The following is a 21,816-nucleotide window of genomic DNA, read 5'->3' as shown; positions in this document are numbered from 1 at the left end:
TATTAGGAATGCTCAACCTGTGTCTTCAGTCCCCCTGCTCCCAGCCCTGAATCTTCCTTTCACATGACACCTTTGAATATCCTAAAGTTAAAACATATCCAGTAGTTCTTGACTTCTCTAACTAGTCATATGACCAACAAACCTGATGTTGTTCATTTGTGTTTTGGTGTTTGTAAATGTATCCATTTTTTTTTTAAATACCTGTACTTTGTTTATTTAGTTTTTTTATGTGGTGCCGGGGATCGAACCCAGTGCCTCACACATGCTAGGCAAGTGCTCTATCACTGAGCCAGAACCCCAGCCCAAATGTATCCATTTAACAAACATTTTTTTTTTCCTGGAAATTGATAAGGAGATGAGTAAAACTAGATGGCATTAAAAAAACAAGCAAACAAAAAACCTTGAGCTTGAGGCCAACTTTTTTCATATTAAGTATAACCAAGAAGAAAATATTCCAGTCCCTGGTTGAATATTAAGAATATTTTTGTATTTATTATTCTATATCAGAGGTCTAAAGTCAAAAATTGTTTTAGTTGATAATTCAAATAAATGTCTGCTCATCTTGATTTACTCTCCCACAAAACATGTCTTAAAACCTTGCTTTATAATGTGTTTTATACCTCTGACCACTGAGTGTGAGGCATGATTTGATGTTCAGGCTGCTTCCATTGAGATGCACACTCCTGGTCAACACCTGCCTACCTACTGTCCCAGCCAGGGCTGACTTCCTTCAGGAAGCCTCATTGGTCTCAGTCTGGTTAGGTGCTCTGTATTCCAACCCTTACCCCCACAGCAGGTGCTGTGGCTGCCTTGTTCCCTGTTGCATCCTCAAATATCTGTTGAATGAATAAACAAATTGGGCACCAGATATTTAGTGCATCTTATTTTTGTCAAAGTCCTTGTTACATCTCAGTAGCATATACTGGACCTTTTCTAAATTACTCTTTGAATCGTCGCACACTCCTGGCTGGAGATTGAGTTTTAGTTTTCATATCAAAATTCCTTTCTAAAGAGTATAGAGAGATCAAGAGCATGGAAATGCTGGACAAAGTTAAGAATGTCAACAACAAAAAGGTGTCTCCAAAGCCATTTAAAAAACACCAACTAGTACATTTTGGTCTTAGATGACAAATTTAATATTTGTATTTTTATAAACCATTTGAACTACAGCTTGGCATGTTTAAAGCTTGAATTTCTTTTTACTAGGATCTTCAGTGACTTGCCATTTCTTTACTAGGATCGAATTTTCTCCTAGAGCTCATATGCATCCTTTTTTATTACTTCCCTTTAGCTTAATTTGCAGGAATGCATACCTCTTCTGAAGTATCACATCACTCTGGTCCAGTTGGTAGTATCTTCGTTTTTAGAAATAATAATAATTACTATTATTATTATTATTGGTCCTGGAGACTGAACTGAGGGACACTCAACCACTAAGTCATACCCCCAGCCCTATTTTGTATTTTATTTAGAGACAGGGTCTCACTGAGTTGCTTAGTGCCTCGCTGTTGCTGATGCTGGTTTTGAACTTGTGATCCTCCTGCCTCAGCCTCCCGAGCTGGTGGGATTATAGGCGTGCACCACCATACTAGGCATAAACCATTATTTTGATGTTAGGATTATTTGTGTGTTAATAAATTCATGCAAATAAGTACATGTTTTTCTGCAAATAAAATATTTATCCACAGATACCCTGGATTACTAAATATTCTGAATTTACAAAGATTATACATGTTGGAAGCATTGCATACTGTTAAGATTGCATGGCTCACCTCAACGTTAGTAACAGGTTGAGGCTTCAGGATTATAATAATTAAGGGAAAATATGATAAATAAGAGAGGTTTTTTTTTTTTTGTGGTGCTGGGGATTGAACCCAGGGCCTTGTGTATTCGAGGCAAGCACTCTATCAGCTGAGCTATATCCCCAGACCAATAACATAGCTTTTCAGGCAGAAAATGTGGAAGAAAATCACACTTGAGATTAAAAGTTTCTCCTTTCACCCTCTCCTCCCCCCAGTAATGCTTCTAAGCATTTTGGGTCAGGTGTGCCTAAAAGCAGCAGAGGGATTACCCTCATTTCCCCTACCTCAGGTCTCCTTTGGTTTAATTTGCAACCTGTTCATTTTGCTGTTTTATAGAAGATCACTTCCTTGTGTGTTTTCTAATTTATGTGCTAAGAATAGTGGAGTTAAAGTAAAAACAATAATCCTTAGCTTATGGTAATCTTTTCAACAAAACACACACATCCAGAGTCACTTTTATTTGTTGTCTAAATACCAGTCATGCTGTTTAAATTCCAAAAGTTTATGGCACAATTCTTATATATTCCATAATGTTTCAAAGGTTTGTGGAATTATGATTGAAAATATGTCATGCAGAAAGTCCTACAGTGTGTATTTAAAAATACCTTTGGTATCTGACATTCTCCACATTTGGTCTAATAAATGCAAGGTTTTCGGAATGCCGTATATGGTAATATCAGATGTTAATGGCATTGATTACCTGTCAGGCAGTGGGAATTGATGGGAAAATGTCCGCTGTAAAATTAAATAGCATTAGTGAAGACGGCACCATGCATCTGGTGGGGGTGGTAGGGGACGTTGGGCCTGGGAGACTTTGTCAGGGTATTACTGGGAGCTCCAGGTTTTTTTTCCCCACATGATTAAGGCAGGCCATCTGTTCTTTGTTAAATGTTTACAAAAACAGCTTTTCTCTAAAAGATTTAAGGAGATGTAGGTCTGGTAAACACTATAATATTTCTGAGCACCTTTTTCACCCTATTTCAGATAGTACCAAAACATCATTCTGCTGCATATCAAACATGATTAATACTTTTTTTGTATTTAATCTTTACTTTTTTCCTCCTTATGGAAGATTAAATTCTTTTTTTTTACTGAGTTACTAATTTATGGCATCATTTATTTTTTAAAGAGGCATCTAAAATGATTTGTATGTAAAAGTGTATAGATAAATTTTCAGTCTTTCTGTGTTGTGTGTTATGTGCTTTTTCTAATTTGTAAATGTATGCTGGGGAATCTCTCATTAGAAGTTGGTGTTCTGTTATTGGAGTTGATGCCATGCAGATTGAAGAAGGTCACACATACCTGGTATTAATCTATCATTCTAAATTTTAATCATTGTTAAGATGATTAAAATTCTAAGAACAAACTTTTTCTTCCATGACCTGAAAAATAGCTTCCCCTAAATAAGTTTGATTTGTATGTCTCTTGCAAAAAAGATATAGCTTTTTCTTTTTTAATATTAGGAAATAATATGTAACAATTAACTGGACTTAATTATATTTTATTATATTTAAATATAATAAAACAGTTAAATCAGATTCCATTAATGCTTAGGTAATGGTCATGGATAGTGATTCAGTTGAAACTTCAGAGTGTTTCTGAGGGAAAAGTAAGGGACAGAGGGCTACTCATATGTGGTTTAGGTATGTTACCCCTGTGCAGAAGCTGCTCATGTAGATTTACATAATGTACTTTCTTTCTCAAACTTCAACCTTGATTCTGTCCCTTCTGTTATGTTCTCAGCCTTTGTCAGGATCCTTCCTTCTCAATTATGGCCAAGAAAGGGCAATATGTGTTTTAAAGAGTTTTTAATACCATAAGCTTTTGGAACAGACATGGAAGTCATCTAGTCCAAAGCCTTTGCTTCATAGATGAAGAAACTCAACTCCCAGATAGATAAAGTGATTTCCCCAGATAATACAGTTCATGGTGGGGACCAGTCCAGAATTTTACTTCCTCAACTCAAAGTTCCGGGCTCTTTCTCTTCTGCCAGTGTAGCTGGAGAATTGAAGAAAGGTGTGTTGAGCGACCATGGCAGGTTTTATGGAGAATGTTGTAACTACCTGGTACACAGGCAATGGTTTGATTTTTAGAGAGATTTCTGAGTCACTACTGTAGACATTGAGTGAAACCCGTGGAGCCTTCTCAGAAAGCTGCCTGTGATAAGATTTCAGGAGGAGATGGAAAGAGTTGGAAGAGCACTGAACTTAGCTGACATTTGAGTCTACGCTTCCTATGTCCCTCATGTAGCCCCGGGGGTGGCTCCTTAGCCTCCTTGAACCCTTCCTTCCTGAAAGAAGGGGATAAATTCTCATATTTTTTGTTGTATCAGTCAAGTGAACTTACACACAGCATCTCAATTCTCATTGTCAGATAGATGTTTAATAAATATTGGGATCTGATTTTTATTGCCTGTATTTTCATGTTTGAGTCTAACATTCTCCTTGGACCATGGCAAGCCTTGGTGTACATTGCACACTGCGTTAGTAGCCAGTCTCTGTGGGAGTGGCCTGGGGCTCTCCTGTCTGGTCTGCTTTTGTAGGTTGTGTGGTGTCAGTTTCCATGTCAGTCTCAGTTCTGTCACTTACCATCTGTAACTCCTTGGACAAGTTACTTTATCTTAGAGTGTTACTGTCCTCATCTATAAAATTAGAAGGATCATCATATTTCTCTCTCAGGGCTGGTGCGGGAATTCAGTGGTATCATGGGTGCGAAGCACATGCTTGGCATGTAGTCAGATTGCTTATCTTACAGTTCCTGTATGCCTGGAGAAGCACACGAGGAAGACAAAAATATGAGTAACAACTGTAGATTTAACTTGTTGAGATATAGATTTATTAGATGTCATCAGTCACTAGATAAATAATAACTTACCTCTGGTTCAGGTCATAAGCTGTGAAGGCTGTTTTATACAGAAGTCATTTGCTCTGATCTCAGTTGACCACTCAGCATCCCATCCCAATTATTGGCCTTTTCTGCTGTTCTAAAGACAGTCTCTGGGTATGTCCCTGGTGAATGCCAGGAATCTTCTGCAAGGCATATCAAAGTAACTATTGAGTTCTCTCTTCCTCAATGAAATTTCAAAATGCAAAGCCTTAAGAAATTAAGAGAAATATTGTTCACAGTCCATATCAGTATGAGAAATTTAACTAAAACAAAATTATAAAAGTTTAGACATGTGCTTTGACATTTCAATGTCATTTAAATCAGAAATGACTTGCACTCGATAAGATTTATGTGTTGTGATTTTTATACTTCATGATTTCAGAATCTTTCAATGTTCACTGTACTTGATCTCCTTAAAAATGGCTAAATTATATAGGTTTAATTTGAGTTCCCGTTCTCACAAGAGAAAAAAGAACTCTGCTTACACTTACACTTTTGTGGTTTAGCTTTTGTTACTATTTTGTAACATACCATTTCTCACACAGCCTGTTTAAAAGAATAGTTAAGAAGTTTTTCCCTTCTTGCACTGAATTTTTTTTGTATTATTAAATTGAAATTGTTGTACTTTCTTATTTAGGAGTATTCCTCTTGAGGAAGCATTTCTTTGTTTGCTGAAAGAAAATTATAGATTTTTCTTCTGTAGAGTTGATAAAATGGGCGTTACCTTGAGTATAGTTTCAGAAACAGCAGCCACTTAATTTCAGTTCCTTTCCTCATTATGAAGAATGATAAACTAATTTCAATTCCCATTTGTGTCTCTCAGCATTCTCCATCGGAGCCCTTTCTAGAGAAACCAGTGCCGGATATGACTCAGGTTAGTGGGCCGAATGCTCAACTAGTGAAGAGCGATGATTACCTGCCGTCCATAGAGCAGCAGCCACAGCAGAAGAAGAAGAAAAAGAAAAACAACCACATTGTTGCAGAGGATCCCAGTAAAAGTTTTGGTAAAGATGACTTCCCTGGTGGGGTTGATAACCAAGAACTAAATAGGAACTCACTGGATGGGTCCCAAGAAGAAAAAAAGAAAAAGAAAAGGCCGAAGGCAAAAAAAGACCTGAAGGAACCGAAAGAACCCAAGGAGAAGAAAGAGCCCAAGGAACCCAAGACCCCGAAAGCCCCCAAGATTCCCAAAGAGCCAAAGGAAAAGAAAGCAAAAACTGCCACGCCAAAACCCAAATCCAGCAAAAAGTCAAGGTAGGTGGTGGGAAGAAACCACCCACACAGATGGTCCAGAAAGGAGCGGCCGGCGGTGGTGGTGAATGAGTTGGGAGAGCGGGTGGGAGGGACACATGCGTGTGTTCATCATTTTTGAGTGTCTTTCACTAACATTCAAACTAAAAAGAAAAGGTTTTTCATATATTCTGAGATTTAGGACTCAGTTCTTATGAACTGTTAATTTAGAGATCTTACTGGATAAATATTTAAAAATCAGCTTTTTATATTTTTGGTGAGTTTGTCATTGAATGCACAGAAACCAAGTTAACAGCATAATCATTTGTAAGCATAGAGCAGCAATCTCATCTCCAGTGGCTATGTAGAACTGGATAGGAAGGATTACAGGAGAAGGCAAGGTCACTATGTCACTAAGCATTTCAACCCTGTTTCCCAGAATTTGAAACAGGAGAATTAATTTTCTTCACTTGGCGGAGTAAGCCTTACAGTGGCAGGTTGAAGTTGGAGTGGGTAGTGTGGGAGAAATAGAGTAGCATGAATTTTGGGTTTTGGAAAAGAACCTTCTTTACTCTGTACTCCCCACCAACACTCTGACCCCCCAGAAGGCATATTTATTCAGTAAGAAAAGCTGAGAGGAGAAGACATTGAAGACTAATTTTTTTCATTTGTACTGAACATTTCTAACAACTGTTCTGAACCAGTTCCAAACATCTGAATCTATTTTTCAAAATATGGCTTATGTTAGAAAATATAGTTTCCAGATGGAACTATGGTCAGACTTGGTTAATCTGAGCCTATTTGCAAGCTTCATTAGAAAACATGTTTCTTCCTCTGCCTGCACGTGCATGTATAAACACATGCATGCACACATGCAAGCACATATGCATGTGCACACATGCTTAACTCACCAGTTGCCTTGAGATTTTTCAGATTGCTGGCCCATAAACCCTTTCACTTAAGGGCTGTGCCATGTGCACATGTGTAGGTACACAGATACCAGTAGAGGAAATTAAGTCTGTAATGAGAAAGGTGTTTTTTTTTTTTTTTTTAGATGGAAAGCAAAAGAATGAACCTGACTTTTCAGTTTTCTGTTGAAAATATCTAAACAACTCAAATACATTATACTGTGGGATGTCAAAAGTTTAAATCATAGTCCTTTAAAATTTTTGGTATTAATACCTTTCATTGTACCCACGTAACTCAGTTATATTCAAGAACTCAAACTTGCCAATAATGAAATATTTGCACTTACTTTTGAGTTTTATTTGATGCTTCAACATCTGGTCTCTTAATTGAAAAGCATTACTTTTTTTCTTCTGATGAACATTCTTAAAAAAAAAAAAAAATTCTTCTAAACTCAGAACCCACTGCAAAAATCTGTTGTCATTTATTTGAGAAATATTTCATTCATGAATTGCCTAGTATTTTCAGGTACTATTTCAAGTGTTAGGGATATAATGGTGATCAAGGAAGACACAGTTGGAATTTCATTCTGACTTTATTAGATGATTTAAAAAATATGTAATTGCCTAAATCTAAGTACTATGCTTTTGATAGGAAGAAGCATGTGCTTGTTTCTCCCAAGGGGAAAACAAATCAAAGCAAAAATCTTAAAAAAGAACTTATTCTTTTTTCTTACCAAAAAAAAAAAAAAAAAAAGTCTCTGTTCTAAGCTTTCTGAAGTTCAGAAAATACATAACCAATATTAATTTTAGCATCAGGATATATCTGGCTTCAGTTCTCACTTCAATTTTTAAAATTTCTGCACCTAATGGTAAACATTGATAAAAGAAAAGTGACAATATTGGAGAAATTGTCAAATATTTCCAAGTATATTTATATCCTTTCAAACTCTGAGTCTATGTCAGATTAGTCTCATCTTTTAAAACTTAAGCAAACTCCTATACAGAGCCAGGGGGCAGAATATTAAAAGATTGTATTTAACAATGAAACTGGTTAAGTTTCCCTAACAACTGTAAGCAACTGTTTGAAATGGGGGCATCAAATGTCACCAGTCCTGGCCATGCCATGACTCCGTGGTACAGAGAGAGACCCTCTGTTTACCCCCACAGAGAAGCATTCGGGGCCGGCCTCCTGGGTGGGGCATCAGCTGTCACCCTGAAGCTTGGATCAGTCTGTGCAGGGCTTGGCACTGCAGGATCTGAGTAAGGAGTATGTGCTAGAGCCATACACATTTGGTAGGAAGAAGAGGATATGTTCTCTCCGAGGAAGAAAGTCTAGCTTTTTTCTTTCCCCCTGTTGCTTTTGACTAATTGTTGTAGTCAGTGTGTGCTATAGGCGACAGTTGTTTTTACCCCAAGTGGTAGGAAAATAATTGAATGGAACAGTTCTGATGAGTCTGGAGATGTACAAGTGAAGGAGGGAGCTGATGTAATATGTTTCCGGAGACTAGAGAGGCCACACTGGGGGGACACCGAGGGTGTGGTGTCTCCACCATTGGCCCAGGGTAAACTCAGCACTTAGCTGCTGCTTGCTGGTTTACAACAAAGTCCTGCAAGGATGTTCCTGAGAGGCTTTCCTGTTGTTGATGGACTTTTAGGTCTGGCTGTTCAAACACATGGTAATTGGATTGAGGTTTTAAGTAAATTAACAAACCAAACCATTACTTTGTTGAACCACATTGTTTTTATTGGTCAGGTGAATCGAGGATGTTGAGTTGTGGTCTCCTTGTTTGGTTACATCTACGAGGAAACAGCATCCCCTGAATCAAGGGTAACTAGAATGCATACAACTACATGTAAATTCTGAATAGCATAGCAGAATAATTATGTAAATTGAATATGCAGTGATGAAGGTAATAGGGGGTTTGGGTTATGTTAGTGCTGGGGTTGAATTGCCATAGCAGTTTGCTTTTAAGCACTGGAATACAACAGAGGCAATTTTGTTTTGCAAAATGTTATGTGATACCAGTTATTTCCATCCTTGAATAAGTTAACTTGATGAATTTGTTTATACAGAAAATAATTTTCCTACAGAGGCCTGAAACAGAGGGAATAAACAGAAGTGAAATGAAAAATTTGGCTTAGTACGACTCACATCTCTCCTGGTAGCCCTGTGTGCCACATCATTGCTGTGGTTTCACAAACAAACATGCTGTGCTCTGCTGTCCTTTGAGTGGACCGGGAAGAAGTAAGCCGCTGGTGGTCTGGCCCCCTCTGCATTGTGTCACTGGCAGGAAGAGAAGTTGGTCTGCGTCATCTGCATACCTCTGGTAGCAAAGGACTGGAGAGGGGGCTGTGGTCAGTGGGCGGACTTTCCTTGTGTCTTGGCAGCAGCCACCTCACTCCCTGGTATCCTACCCTGTTCTGTAAAGTGGCAGAAGCTTGAATTTATGGCCATTCCCAGAGAACCGGACCTTTTGACAACCAAAAAATAATTATGTGTCTTTCCTATGCAGGAGAATCTAAAAGAACCTTTCCAGAAGCTGTTAGGTAGAATGGTACCGAAGCAGTAACAATAACAAAAAAATCATATTGCATCTCAGGAAAAGACATTGAAAACCTTGATGAGGAGAAAAAATGGGCCACACTCCTCTTTTCTAGTAGAACTGTATCTTTTTTTCCCCTTTCTCTTCTTAATTTAAATATATTTTTGTTTTCTGTCCGTATTTTCAGTGCTCTTCCCAGGTGTCCTTATAGCTTTCAAACATTGGCTGTTAATATTGAAAATAAAATCTAAGGCCTTTGTGGGCTGGAGGGATACCATTTTGTGTATGGAAGAATTCATGGAGCTGAAATATGAGGATTTGCATTCTTCATTTCAATGTGTTTTCTGTTGTGCATGCATGGGCTCTGTGAAATGAGAGGGAATTTAGAGGAAGTGCTTCCTTTGAATGACTCTTGAAGGATTTAGTGGTCCATTTAGCTATATAAAGATTCTTTGAATGTACAGAAAGAAGGGAACTTGGCCAAAGATTGTGACTTGACTACTGAAGCCTAAGTTAAATGAAGCAATGTAGGATTGCTACTAATGCAGTTTCTAGGAACACATTTTGTTCCAGGCCCTATTCTTCACCTTCAAGGTTAAATTTAGTAGAAAACCAGAATGTTATTTTTCAATTAAGTGAAGACATTTCTTTTTTAAGCTGGAAAGTAAATGCATCAGTCTTACTTTTAAAAATCACACAAATACCAAAAACATATAGGTGTAAGCCACGCTGTAGTTACCATCATAGTTATATTTATGTAGCAGCTTTCTTCTGAGGAACTTAAGATATTCTTTTCAAATTATGATCTAAGAGAATAGCGATGTTTACCAAGAAATATTTATACACAATCGACAAGCCCAACAGTGGTATGTTTTGTTAAACTAATATATAGTTTATAGTATGGCCTTGTATCTGTAAAATTTCTCAATTAATATTAGAAATATTAGAAATAAAAGCAAATCATTGAAGCCAAGTTACTTATCAGGTACATAGGTAATGCAATAAATTAAAACCATAGCTTTTTTTTTTTTTTTTTTTACCTTTCTTCTTGTTCTTTCTTTTACTCACATGCAGTGATTTAGTCTTAACCCAAGATGTTGGACAGTTGAGCAGATATTGAATGTTTTGGCCACTGTACCTGTGGGAGAAGATAGTTTTTTTTTTTTTTTTTTTTTTGCAGCACAATTTTTTATTTCTCTGGTGGTACACGATGTGGCATTGCACCATTATGTGCAGTCATACATGTACCTAGTTAAGATGAATATTTTTAAAGTGTGTGATCCTATGAACTTTTGAGCCCTTTCAGTATTGGCAAGGTACAAAGAAGAAAAGGTGCCCATGAGCATCATGTGGCTCTGTCCATCAGCCTGTTCTGCTCAGTCTCTGGTTCATTAAATCTAAATTCCAAATTAGGGATGGGACCATGTATAACTGGTCCTGCTGTCTCCAAGCTTGTCTTTTTTATTTGACAAAGGGATGGCAAAAGGACAGAAAGATCATTTAAATCCCCAGTTCTCCTTTCCTTTGGGATAACCCCCTAAGGTCTTTCCATTGACCTATCCATTGCCCTAACCCATGCGTCCCCCTTCCTGTCTCTGATACATCTTATATCAGGAAAATGAGCAGGATGGGGGAATCATCAGCCACTTTTTAGCACAGATCTTGGTATCTTTGACAATATGTGGTTCACTTTATATTCACTTGGAGAGAGGATGCCCAGTAGCACTGACCCTAAAAGCAAGTTCAACTCACTCATGCCCTGTACTAGATGCAGGAATGGACTGCCTAGGCCTGCTGGAAGTGCATAACTGCCCCTCCAGTAGTCTGCGGTGGACTTCAAAGCAGACCTGCCTACTACGCGCATTGACTCACGTGGAAGAGAATTATGTAGCTCCCACTTCCAGCTCTTACTGCACCCACCACATGAAAGTTCAGAGGTGTCCACAGCAGCTGCAGGGTGTTAAAGGGGAGACACATAGCTTTGAAATCTTTCTGGAGTAGAATTTGATGGTGGAGCACATGTTGCCACAGGAGATGTAGTTGTGCTCTTAGGGTTGGGGGAGATAAAGAGTAGAAGGAGTCATGGGTTGATTTTTATTTTTTATTTAAAAAAATGTGTGTTATGTGAAAATGCTTTAGAAAAATGTGGAATTCTGTACAAATGTGGTTTGTCGCCTAATATATAAAGATCTTTTGGCTGGTTGTCTTCTGCCTAGAGAAAGCCCCAATAGACAGATTGCCCCTTGAGTCCCTCTATGCTTATGCAAAAGCCAGTGAACATAGCATGTGTCACCTGAAAGACCAGCCCTCACTGTGGCCACTTCTGTGTAGAACTCTCGTAGCTTAGTGTTAAAATGTCAAAAAGGGAAATGGACACATGGATTAAGGGGAAGAAAAAGACTTTTTTTTTTCCTTTTTAATTGTTAGAAGATAGTACCCTAAAACTTACATTAGAACACTAATTTTATGTGTAGCCCTGAATTCTGTAGAAGCAATATAATTGCAAGGGAGTTTGGCTTCTCCTGTTAAGGGGATGGTGGTATTTCTTCCTTTGTGGCTTTACCACTGGATCTACCTAATTCTCATCCTACCTACACACCTGATTGAAATGTGGGTGGATAGTATGTCTCTGTTGTATTAGTCACCCTGGCATATCAGAGAAGATAATTATGAATTTAGGGAGTGGTATTCTGATTGTCAGAGTTAACCCTCACTTGTCTCTCTTCCAGAGTTATGAGAATGCTATCCATAAATAAAAGTGACATTTTAGAACATGACACATGTAGTCAAATATGTGCCTTATGGTTTGGCACCTGAAAGAGTCTACTAGAAAAGGTCATTGAAGGGCATTCCTTTTTATCAGGTCATAATATTTAGTTTGTTTCATTCTTTATGTTGTATTATTGGGCCAGATGATACCACATAGCCATAGTGGCCAATGTCTATGTGGAGCTTCTGTAATCGGATAGCATATTAGTTAACTAGACTTCTTGTCCACGTTCCTCTGGCAGATCTTAATTTAATCCACAAAATGTGATAACTTGTAGATTTTCAAGGTTAATTCTTGACTGCATGACAAAAGTCTGTTTTTTTCTTTAGAGTATATTAATATTAGAAATGGATTCCACTTCTTCAGGAGATTTCTTTTGTACTTCATTTATTATTTCTAAGAATTATCCTTTAGAAAATAGTCTACACGGTAGCTACTCCTAAAGACAGGGTTCTGGTATAAATTGGAAGACTGAAATTTACCTGGGGATGGTGCCAAGTAGCACATGTCCACCAGGAAAGCTTTCAGAGGCCTGAAGGATACCACAGAAGGGCAGGCCAGCTCTAGACTCCCACTGCCAGGACTCAAAGGTGGCTCTCAAGCCCTGCAGGTTCTGGCTGAAGTCCTAGGACTGCCACTGTTGCAAGTTGGATTGTAAAACGCAAAGGCGCAAGGTGTGTTGGTTTTGAAATACACACTTTAAATGAAAGCGAATTAGGCTCCTGGATCTTTTCTCATTTTCTTTGCTTACTTCCCTAACAATTTTGCACAGTTATGGTAGTAAGGGAGTACTTTTTTCTATAATGGCTACGTAAGGCAACAATTCATTAGACTAGTTGTCTTGTAGGTGTTTCATTTAGTGACTTTCACAGAATTTAAAGTCTGTTCATGATTTGTCATTGAAATCATATGTTGTCATTAATGAGAAAAATGGACCCACCTCCCCCAACACCTCTTCCTTTGTCTGTTTCGAATGAAAGTTGTACGGAGACTTTGTGGATGGAGTTTGGGAGTCAAGGTGCTGAGATAAACCTGCTTGTAGTGAAATGGGTGTGTGCCAGACTGGTCCACTCAGATCACCAGAGGTGAATGAGGTTGCCTGTTGCAGAATGGCAGGTGCCTGGCAGTCTGAAGGGCACTCTTTGGGCCTTCACCAAAGAAGTGCTGCTTGTTTTGGTGTGAAGGTGTTGGTCTTTGGATTGACTGTATGCCACTCAGTTTGTTTTGTATCTTTTCTTATTAGTTAATTCTTTTCTCTATAGTTTATCATTCTAGTTTTAGCTGTTAAATAAATTTTAGTTATAGGACTTTATTTAAAATTTTTATTTTATGGAGTTAATTTTATATGATGTACCACATTTTATGCTGTTTTAATTGATCTTTTAAAACTTTTGTGGGGGGTGGGGTACTGGGGATTGAACTGAGGGGCATTCAACCACTGAGCCACATCCCCAGACCTATTTTGTACTTTCTTTAGAGACAGGGTCTCACTGAGTTGCTTAGAGCCTTGCTTTTTACTGAGGCTGGCTTGGAACTCATGATTCTCCTGTTTCAGCATCCAGAGCCACTGGAAATACAGGTGTGCACCACCGTACACAGCGATCTTTTAAAACTTTTTGCACCTTTTTTTGACTTTACTTTTATCTTTTAATTTTGATTTTCATTCTTTACAAAGCTTAGCAAATAGGTAGGGCTTACAGGAAATCTGTGCTCTTAAGAGTCCGGGTGCTTTTTCCTACCAGCCTTGAGCCTTTGACCCTGGTGGCTGCTTATGTACTTTTATTATGGCAGCCCAGCTGTGTTATGGTGTGGCATCCTATACAGCAAATGCCTCTCTTCTTATCCCTTGGGCTCACTTTTTGTTAAAACTTTTCTTAGGGCTGAGTTGTGGCTCAGTGGTAGAGCACCTGCCCAGGACAGGTGAGGCACTGGGTTCAATCCTCAGCACCTCATGAAAACAAATAAACAACAACAAATAAATAAAGGTTAAATTTAAAAAAAAAAAAAGTTTTCTTAGCTTATGAAGTATAAGATTGTGCCTCAGTACCTTTTGCTCTTCTCCTAAAAGATGATAGCATAACATTTTGGACAAATTTGAGTCTCTAAACATGAACCTGATTAATTTTCCTGATCCTGGGTCTCAAGGTTGATTTTCCCCAATGTGATGAGACTCTGTATTGACCTATTCCATCTGAAGGGCCCGCTGGATTGAAAACTCCCTCATTGCCCAGATGTCTTTAGTAACTGACCATGCTCTTCTCATCACATTTGGTTCCACAATATGGTTCCTTTTCAAATTTTCTGTTGAGGACATAGATCCATAGACTGATACTAATCAAGGTTTAACTGCATTTTGTTTTGTTATAAATCAGGGCAGCTTCCTGGCTCTTTAGCCCTTTGTATAAAACCTTATGTAGAAAGCGTATACTCTTTTAGAGCAAAAATAACTAGTTATCTATGCTGCCTTTTATTCCACATGAATCCATCTAACCCCATCTTGGGAACTAGCACCCAGCTGTCCTTATGGATGCATACCATCTTAAGCTGAGTACGAATCCTTCCATAAGGGTAGGTTACCTAGTGTCTTTCTGTCCATGTGACAGATGCTGCTCTCTGAATACAGTTTATGTTCTCCTAATGCTTGCTGCTGAGAGTTCTTATCAAGGATTTGTATGCCTTGATGGAATTGAGGGTAATCAGAACTATGAAGCTTTGTCACTTAGCGGTGAACCCTGAGCACATCTGCCTGCCTGTCTGCCAGGGTGACTCCAGCCTCATAATGAAATGTGAAGGTAAGGCTGTTGGAGAACAGTGGGCCTTCAAGCCTCCAGCCCAATCCTAGGAAATGATGTCCCTTCCAAGTTTATAGGGGCTTGTCTAGCTTGAAAAGCGGGCGACTCATACTTCAGAGCCTGGCTTCATGAGTGGATGGCTCTGAATCTGAGCATCTTTCCTCATGAGTGGATGACTATATCTCAATCTCTAGGTTCACGGGTGGATGGCTCTGCATTTTGTTCACATCAAAATGATAGGAAAAGAAGGAACTTCGTGAGTTGGAAGGTGGAGTTTGAGAATAATATTCCTTTCTTTTGGCTTTGAAAACTGCTGTATTCCCCTTATTTTGCTATTACTTTAGCCCCTTTTATCTGAGCTTCTTAGGTATCTCATCATAAAGAGAGAAGCTGTGTGTGGGGCATTGTATTTTGTTTTAATGACTTAATAAGGAAATCACTGAAGAGTAATGCCTGCACAGTAAAGGCTATGTAGTGTACTTGTTTACTGTTATTGCTATTTCTTGTACTGTCTAATTAAGTAGAGAACTTATATATCTGAGCAGGTACTCGGTATGCGATGAACAGGACAGTTCCTCTCTGGATCTTACAGGATAGTTGACAATGAACATAAACAGAGTGCTTTGAGTTTAATACATTATAGTGTTGACAACAGATTTTGTATATTGTAAATACTCCATGTATGGGGTATAGCATGTGGTGTGCAGGTAGATTCAAGTCCAGAAAATGCTTCTTGAAATGAGTGGTGTGCAATCCAAGTTTTGCAGGTGAGTAGACTGGAACACACGTGGAGGTAGGAAAGGAGATATGTATTTTAGGAATGGTTCTGTATGCCTGGAGAATAAGGGGTAAGAGACTAACCTATGAAAATAAAGGCAGTGTTCAGTTGTAAAAATCGCAGAGGCCATTGCACACTAGTACTGAGAATCTCTGTTGTGATATGTAGGGGACTTGATTTAAGCAGAATGATCCAGTCAGAGTTTCATTTCAGCCAGTCAATCTGGTGACTTTTAGAGATGGATTTGTGAGTGGTGGTGGGTGGTATTACTATGAGGCTAAGCTGGGAATGCAGAAGGTAGAGCAGGTTCAGGAGAGGCAGATATGATTTCTTCAGGACTGGTGCCATTCAGGGCTAGATTTTGACAATTTCCACATTGTCAAAAACATGCCCCATTTTTCTTGTGATCCCACTCAGAGGTTGCTGTGTGGCAGCCAGCTGTGGCTCAGCTCTGGGAGTAGACATCACTGCAGCTGTTGGAGGCACATGAGGTTCTATGTCTGTGCTTGACAGCTCAGCAGCCTCATCCTCAGCATTTCAGTGTTGGTTTAATGGAATATTGTTTTATTAACAATATTCTTAACCTGCAACTGAAAGAGCCGCCCTCTTTGTACATTCAAGCTTCTATAATAATTTGGAGAAGAATGTATATTTTGGCCCTGACATTACAAAAGACCAGTTTTGAAGCTTAATACATTTAAATAATGACTCTGAATATGGACTGTCTTTTTTCTACCAGTCGGATGCTGTGTAACCCTTCACATGGCTCATAAGGGTGATAAGGTAGAGAGAAGCTGTAGTCTTTTGGTGGGGAATGGCAGCTGTCTGGATTAAAGCAGTGGTAGTGGGCTTGGGGAAGGGCAGTCTGTGGTTCTCTTTGCTTGTTTGTTCTTTTACCTGGTGATTAGGAAATTTATGATGCTTAGATACAGTTATCCTCAGTGCAAGTGGGGTCCTATCTATAAGTTCCTGCAGTTGATTTGGCCCAGGTGGGTCTTAGCCACAGCGAATCCTTCTCAGATGTGGCTGGTTGTCTTCCAGATGTGAGTAAATGTTAACCATCTGTGCCCAGTGCTACTTGAGCTTTTTCCCCACTGTCTCATTTAAACCACATAACAAAGATGGAGGAAAAAACAATTATTAACTTTGTTTTATACATCAGGAAACTGTGGCTCAGGAACACTTGGTGGAAAACTCACATTGGCTTATTGCAAAATAGTAACAAAGGCAGTTTAGCATAAATATCAATTTTGTTCTGGATTGTAATGTGTTTGAGTGGATACTGAAGAATTTGTAGCCTTTTGACTTTTTAGGGTGTTGATTTGTATGTTGAGGCATGGAAATGCTCTTTCTGAACATTAATGGTGCAAGGCCTAATGAGTCTGCAGTCTTTCAGTAATCAGATCTGGGTTAAGTGCTTCCCTTGGCTGCAGGCTTTTTGTCTAAGCACTTGGAGAGGTCCTTCCTGACTTTCAGCCATCTTGGAAGTTCCATATAGTTCATTCTTGGGAAGGGCAGATGGAAAATCATTAGCACTTCTCTCCTCCAGCAAATAGATGTTTCCTCAAACCTGGGCTCTGGGCGGCTTCCAGACAGTAAGCCTTTTGCTCCTGTAGGACAGTGCAGGCAGGGCCCAGCAACCCCACTGTGTGTACTTCGCCCTGGTAGAGAGAGGTCACCGTGGAAACTAGCTGCCAGCTCACTTTACCTGGCTGTGGTTCAACTCTTTGACAGGCCTACCTCTGATTTAAACAAATTTGAGAAATATGTAAAGTTTTGGAAGGAGTTTTGCACTGATTTGATAAAAGAAACCACAAAACACTGCAGCGCAGGTGTTGAGAATGTTTGAAAGCTGATTGAGGGAAGCAGATGGCTTTAGTCAGTGGCATCCAGCCAAAAGAGCAGGTGCTGGTCATGTGACCGCTGGTTACCAGGGTAATCTGATTGCTCTTGGCGTGCAGATGAAAGGAAAGGGGCCCAGTGTTCAGCTGTAGTATTGTATAATTTGTGGCAGTTAGAGCGGAAATAAATGCTGGAAATGGAGCCTCATAGTAGGGGAGACTTCTGTCCATGTGTAGCGTAAACACTAGGACAGTTGGATGAGGAACTGTTGTATGGATTTCTTTTTTTAATTTAAAAAATATTATGCTTTCTGCAGATCTTTTGGTGACTTAAAGTTTTAAGGACATTGCCTTTTTTTTTTTTTAAATAGAATGAACTCTTAAGCTAACTGCTATTTGCTGCAATCCTTAATTGTTTTAAGTAATCTCTTATGTGGCTATTTACTATGCTAAAATGTTAACAAAATAAGCTGAGTATTTAAAAATGACTAGTTTAAGATGATCAAATCATTAGTCGAGAAACACATTTTAGGTATGTGCTGGATACATTTTTATATTAATAGTACTTTTGAAATATTTTGCATGAGACATGCTTTACTCAAATAAGAGCTTATAGATCCCTTGGCTTCTTCCTTTTGTAGAGGCTGAGGTTAAAAACATGATGTTTAATGCATTCTGTCAGCACACTATTCTGGAAATTTACGAACTTCAATAAAGAAATTTAGTTTTTTAAAATATATCTTTTATTTTTAGAATTAATTGTGGTTTGAGAATCCTTAGAAATAGTAAAACAATTATTATGAGGTTGAATTATTTTCAGTGTTGTATACTAAATGATAATCTATAGAAAATCTTGGAGCTGGTTTGGAAATTGAAAGTAGCATCAAATGTACATTCAAACCAAATGTCCATAAGGGATCTAAGGGATCTAGAGGTGAAGATAAAATTTAAAAAAACATTTTTTCTTAGAGTTTATTTATGTATCTTTCTCATGTAACATTCAAATCCTATTAATGTTTGTCAGCAACATACTTTGGAACATGTGCTTTAATTATTGGGGTCCATTTGCTGTGTTTTTTTTTTTTTTGTGTTTCAGAGACACAGCTTTTGAAAAAAACACGAATTGTGGGGATGAGATTGTAGTTCAGTGGTAACAGGGCTTGCCTAGCATACAGAGGCTCTGGATCCAATTCCTAGCACCACAGAATAAAGGATAAGATTATCTCAAAAATGCTTAGTATAAAAATAAAACTTACTAAAAACCCAGCATTAAGTAAAATGGCATGGTTCAGGAGATTGCTATATGTTTTTATCCATAAAATATCATAAATTGGATAAAAATGTAACTGGGTGGTATAAAAGTACACTTAGTAGTACTGGTCAAAAAAGGACTTAACTAGGAGTATGTAAAACTACCTGCAAGAGACAAGGAGATATGTTGTATTTTTCTTTGACAGTTAAAAACAAAAGTGTTTTATGCTTTAAAAACTTGATAACAAAACTACGTTTTAGTCTGATTGTTTATTACAGCCTCGTATATTGACAGGCATTTGGAACAAATGAACTATTACACAATGTGGTGTGAGGGATTTTTGCATGCAGTTTTACCTTAATTAGGTCAAAAACTTGCTAAAGGTTATCAGTGAGATTTACTGTAAAAATTTATTTGAGAGTGCCATTCACCTGTTATGGGCCAACATGCATTGACTTATCACTTGTCGTCAATCCTTTCGGGATGCTGGGTATGGGACATGCAGGAGAATTGCATTAAGAAATGAACACTGAGTGATCTGCTTTGAATTCTAGTAATAAGAAACCTGATTCAGAAGCCAGTGCTTTGAAGAAAAAGGTCAACAAGGGAAAAACAGAAGGTTCTGAAAATTCAGACTTAGACAAAACGCCCCCGCCATCTCCTCCTCCTGAGGAAGACGAAGATCCAGGTGTTCAGGTAATACCATTATGCTGTCCCTGAGCCTCTGTGATTCAGCGTGGTAACTTTAGCCACGTATGAAGTACGCTAGCCCTCCCCAGCTTTGTTACAGAGGTGCTTGTCAGATGTCTTTATTGTTGTCTGGAACATTATATCCATAGTGATGAGAGCTGGGGACCAACACAAGAAAGAACTCCTGACCAGAGCTGTTGCATTTTGCCATCTTTGGCTTCATAATAAACATCCTTCCTTTATTGCTGTAGATTTGTATTTTGACGTGTGTGTGTGTGTGTGTGAGAGAGAGAGAGAGAGAGAGGGAACACTGGTTCATTTACAGCTTCATTCAGATTTTTAAATTTCTTTGAACCTTGGTTGCTTACTTGTTTGTTTATTGGTGCTGGGGATTGAACCCAGGGCCTTACATGCTCGCCTATCACTCTACCACTGTGCTATATCCCCAGCCCCTGCCCCTGCCCCCTTTTATTTTGCAGAATAAAAAACCAAGATATAATTTGTAGCTTGTCTAAAGGTTTCTGACATCTGATGGTCAGAGGTGAGATACATTTGTATAATACTAAACTTTATTTGAACAAGTGATTTTCCGAATGGCTCTACAGACTTGCCCAGTGATAGATTCTCTCGACTTTGGGAGAGTTTTGTAGGAATGAATTAAAAAGCTAGCCCTGAAAAAAAACATTAGGAATTTGGGTTCCTCTGTATAAAGCACGCTGCCTTCGCTGATTGGACTGAGAGGGCTTCTTACACGTGACAGTTAAAAATTATTTCCTTGTTAGGTTCCCTGGAAGCATGCCAGTCTGGTCCTCTGGGATGGCTGGGAATGTGACTTGTGTGAATGACATCTGAGTTATCAGGGAGCGGTTACTGAGGATTCCCACTGGAGTGGGAAGCCAGCCCCGAGGAGCTTACTGGACTTCCTCTTATCATTTAGTGCACACGCAGGACTTTCACCTGCACCCCTACCAATTAAAAGCAAAATATTCAAAATATGTAGCTCTATTCTAAAGAATTTCAGGGCTGTTTATGCCTATTTGGTGTGGTGTGTTTATAGGGTATGTTTTGTTTTTGTTTTTGTTGAGTGTATCTCCTTAATAGTTGTAACTGTGGCCTAAGCTAAGCACCCAGAAGAGAGAGAAATGGAGAGAGAATGTGTATGGATGTTTTTGTGGTATGGGTTTATTATGTGATTTCATTTTATTATGTCAGAGGGAAGATACCAGGAAGGTAAGTAGATACCTTTTTTTTTTTTTAATTGCTTAAAGAGTTTTTATGAAAAGTATTTTAGAGATTTTTAATTTTATTTTTATCCTCAAGGCTGTTTTTTCCTGCTTTGTATTTGCTTAAAGTAGGACCTCTGTGACCGTAGTAATCAGACAGCATTAAGAAGATTTATTCATACAGTTCAAGGAAATTCTGTTTTTCTTTAAAAAATATTGTTGCCATTTTGAAACAGTCTATTTGTATTAATTCAGACTTGGATTTTATAAAATAGTAGTTTTGGGGTTTATTTTCCTTCTTCATTTCAGTTACACAAAATAATAATCAGTTGAAAATGAGTTTCAGTGCTTGCATTCTGATTGGCTACAGTGCATAACCGTTACAGGTTCAAGAGCTAATATACGCAGCCACATGAAGAGATCTGACTCTTGAAGGCTGTGCTTTCCTGGTGTCTGTCACACAAGAAGTGATGTTGATTGCTTTATTTATTTTCTTCCTGTGACACATGTATGAAGAATCTAAAGTTAATTCTTGATTTTTTAAAAGTAAATTTCATGAAAATTTTAACTAATGTATAATTGTTCACAGGGTATTAAAACAGATCATAGAAACATTTAAATCTTCTATTCAGTTATACCTGTTTAAACTGTCTTTTCTAAAGCAATCCAAGTTTAAAAAGTTAATATATTATTTTAGTATCAACTCAAATTTTGAGTTAAGGTTTAAGTACAAATCTTACATTTCATTTAGATTCACTGAAATCTTTCAGGTAACAGACCATAATAGAAACATGTTACATAATTAACAATTTTAATCTTATATTGGGAAATTATAAAAGGAACCTTGAAACCCCAAATAAATGACCTTAAGATCAGTTATTATGAACACCATAGTGCATCCATGTAATCCTGGCGACTTGGGGGCCTGAGGCAGAATTGCAGATTTGAGGCTAACCTCAGCAACTTAGCAAGACCCTCAGCAACCTAGTGCTATAATAATAAAAAGGACAGGAGATGTAGCTCAGTGGTAAAATTCCCCTGGGTTCCATCCCAATGCCACACACAAAAAAAAAAAAAAAAAAAAAAAAAAGGGGGGGGGGA

At 38.3% G+C, this 21,816-nt stretch overlaps 1 protein-coding gene across 3 annotated transcripts in view; it reads left to right on the top strand.

Moving 5' to 3' along the window:
- The window catches only part of Chd7 (chromodomain helicase DNA binding protein 7), a 122,537-nt gene that overhangs the window by 35,336 nt on the left and 65,385 nt on the right, over positions 1 to 21,816 (top strand). For all 3 annotated transcript variants that reach the window (XM_015485846.2, XM_015485845.2, XM_015485844.2), the window contains exons 2-3: positions 5,512 to 5,942; positions 19,357 to 19,498. In XM_015485846.2, the coding sequence (XP_015341332.1) occupies positions 5,512 to 5,942; positions 19,357 to 19,498 (573 nt within the window). The remainder of the gene's footprint in view (positions 1 to 5,511; positions 5,943 to 19,356; positions 19,499 to 21,816) is intronic.

This window comes from Marmota marmota, unplaced genomic scaffold, assembly GCF_001458135.2.
Source record: "Marmota marmota marmota unplaced genomic scaffold, marMar, whole genome shotgun sequence".
In the NCBI taxonomy this organism is placed as follows: domain Eukaryota; kingdom Metazoa; phylum Chordata; class Mammalia; order Rodentia; family Sciuridae; genus Marmota; species Marmota marmota.
The sequence above is the reverse complement of the archived record's forward strand: the minus strand, read 5'-3'. Positions and strand labels throughout refer to the sequence as shown.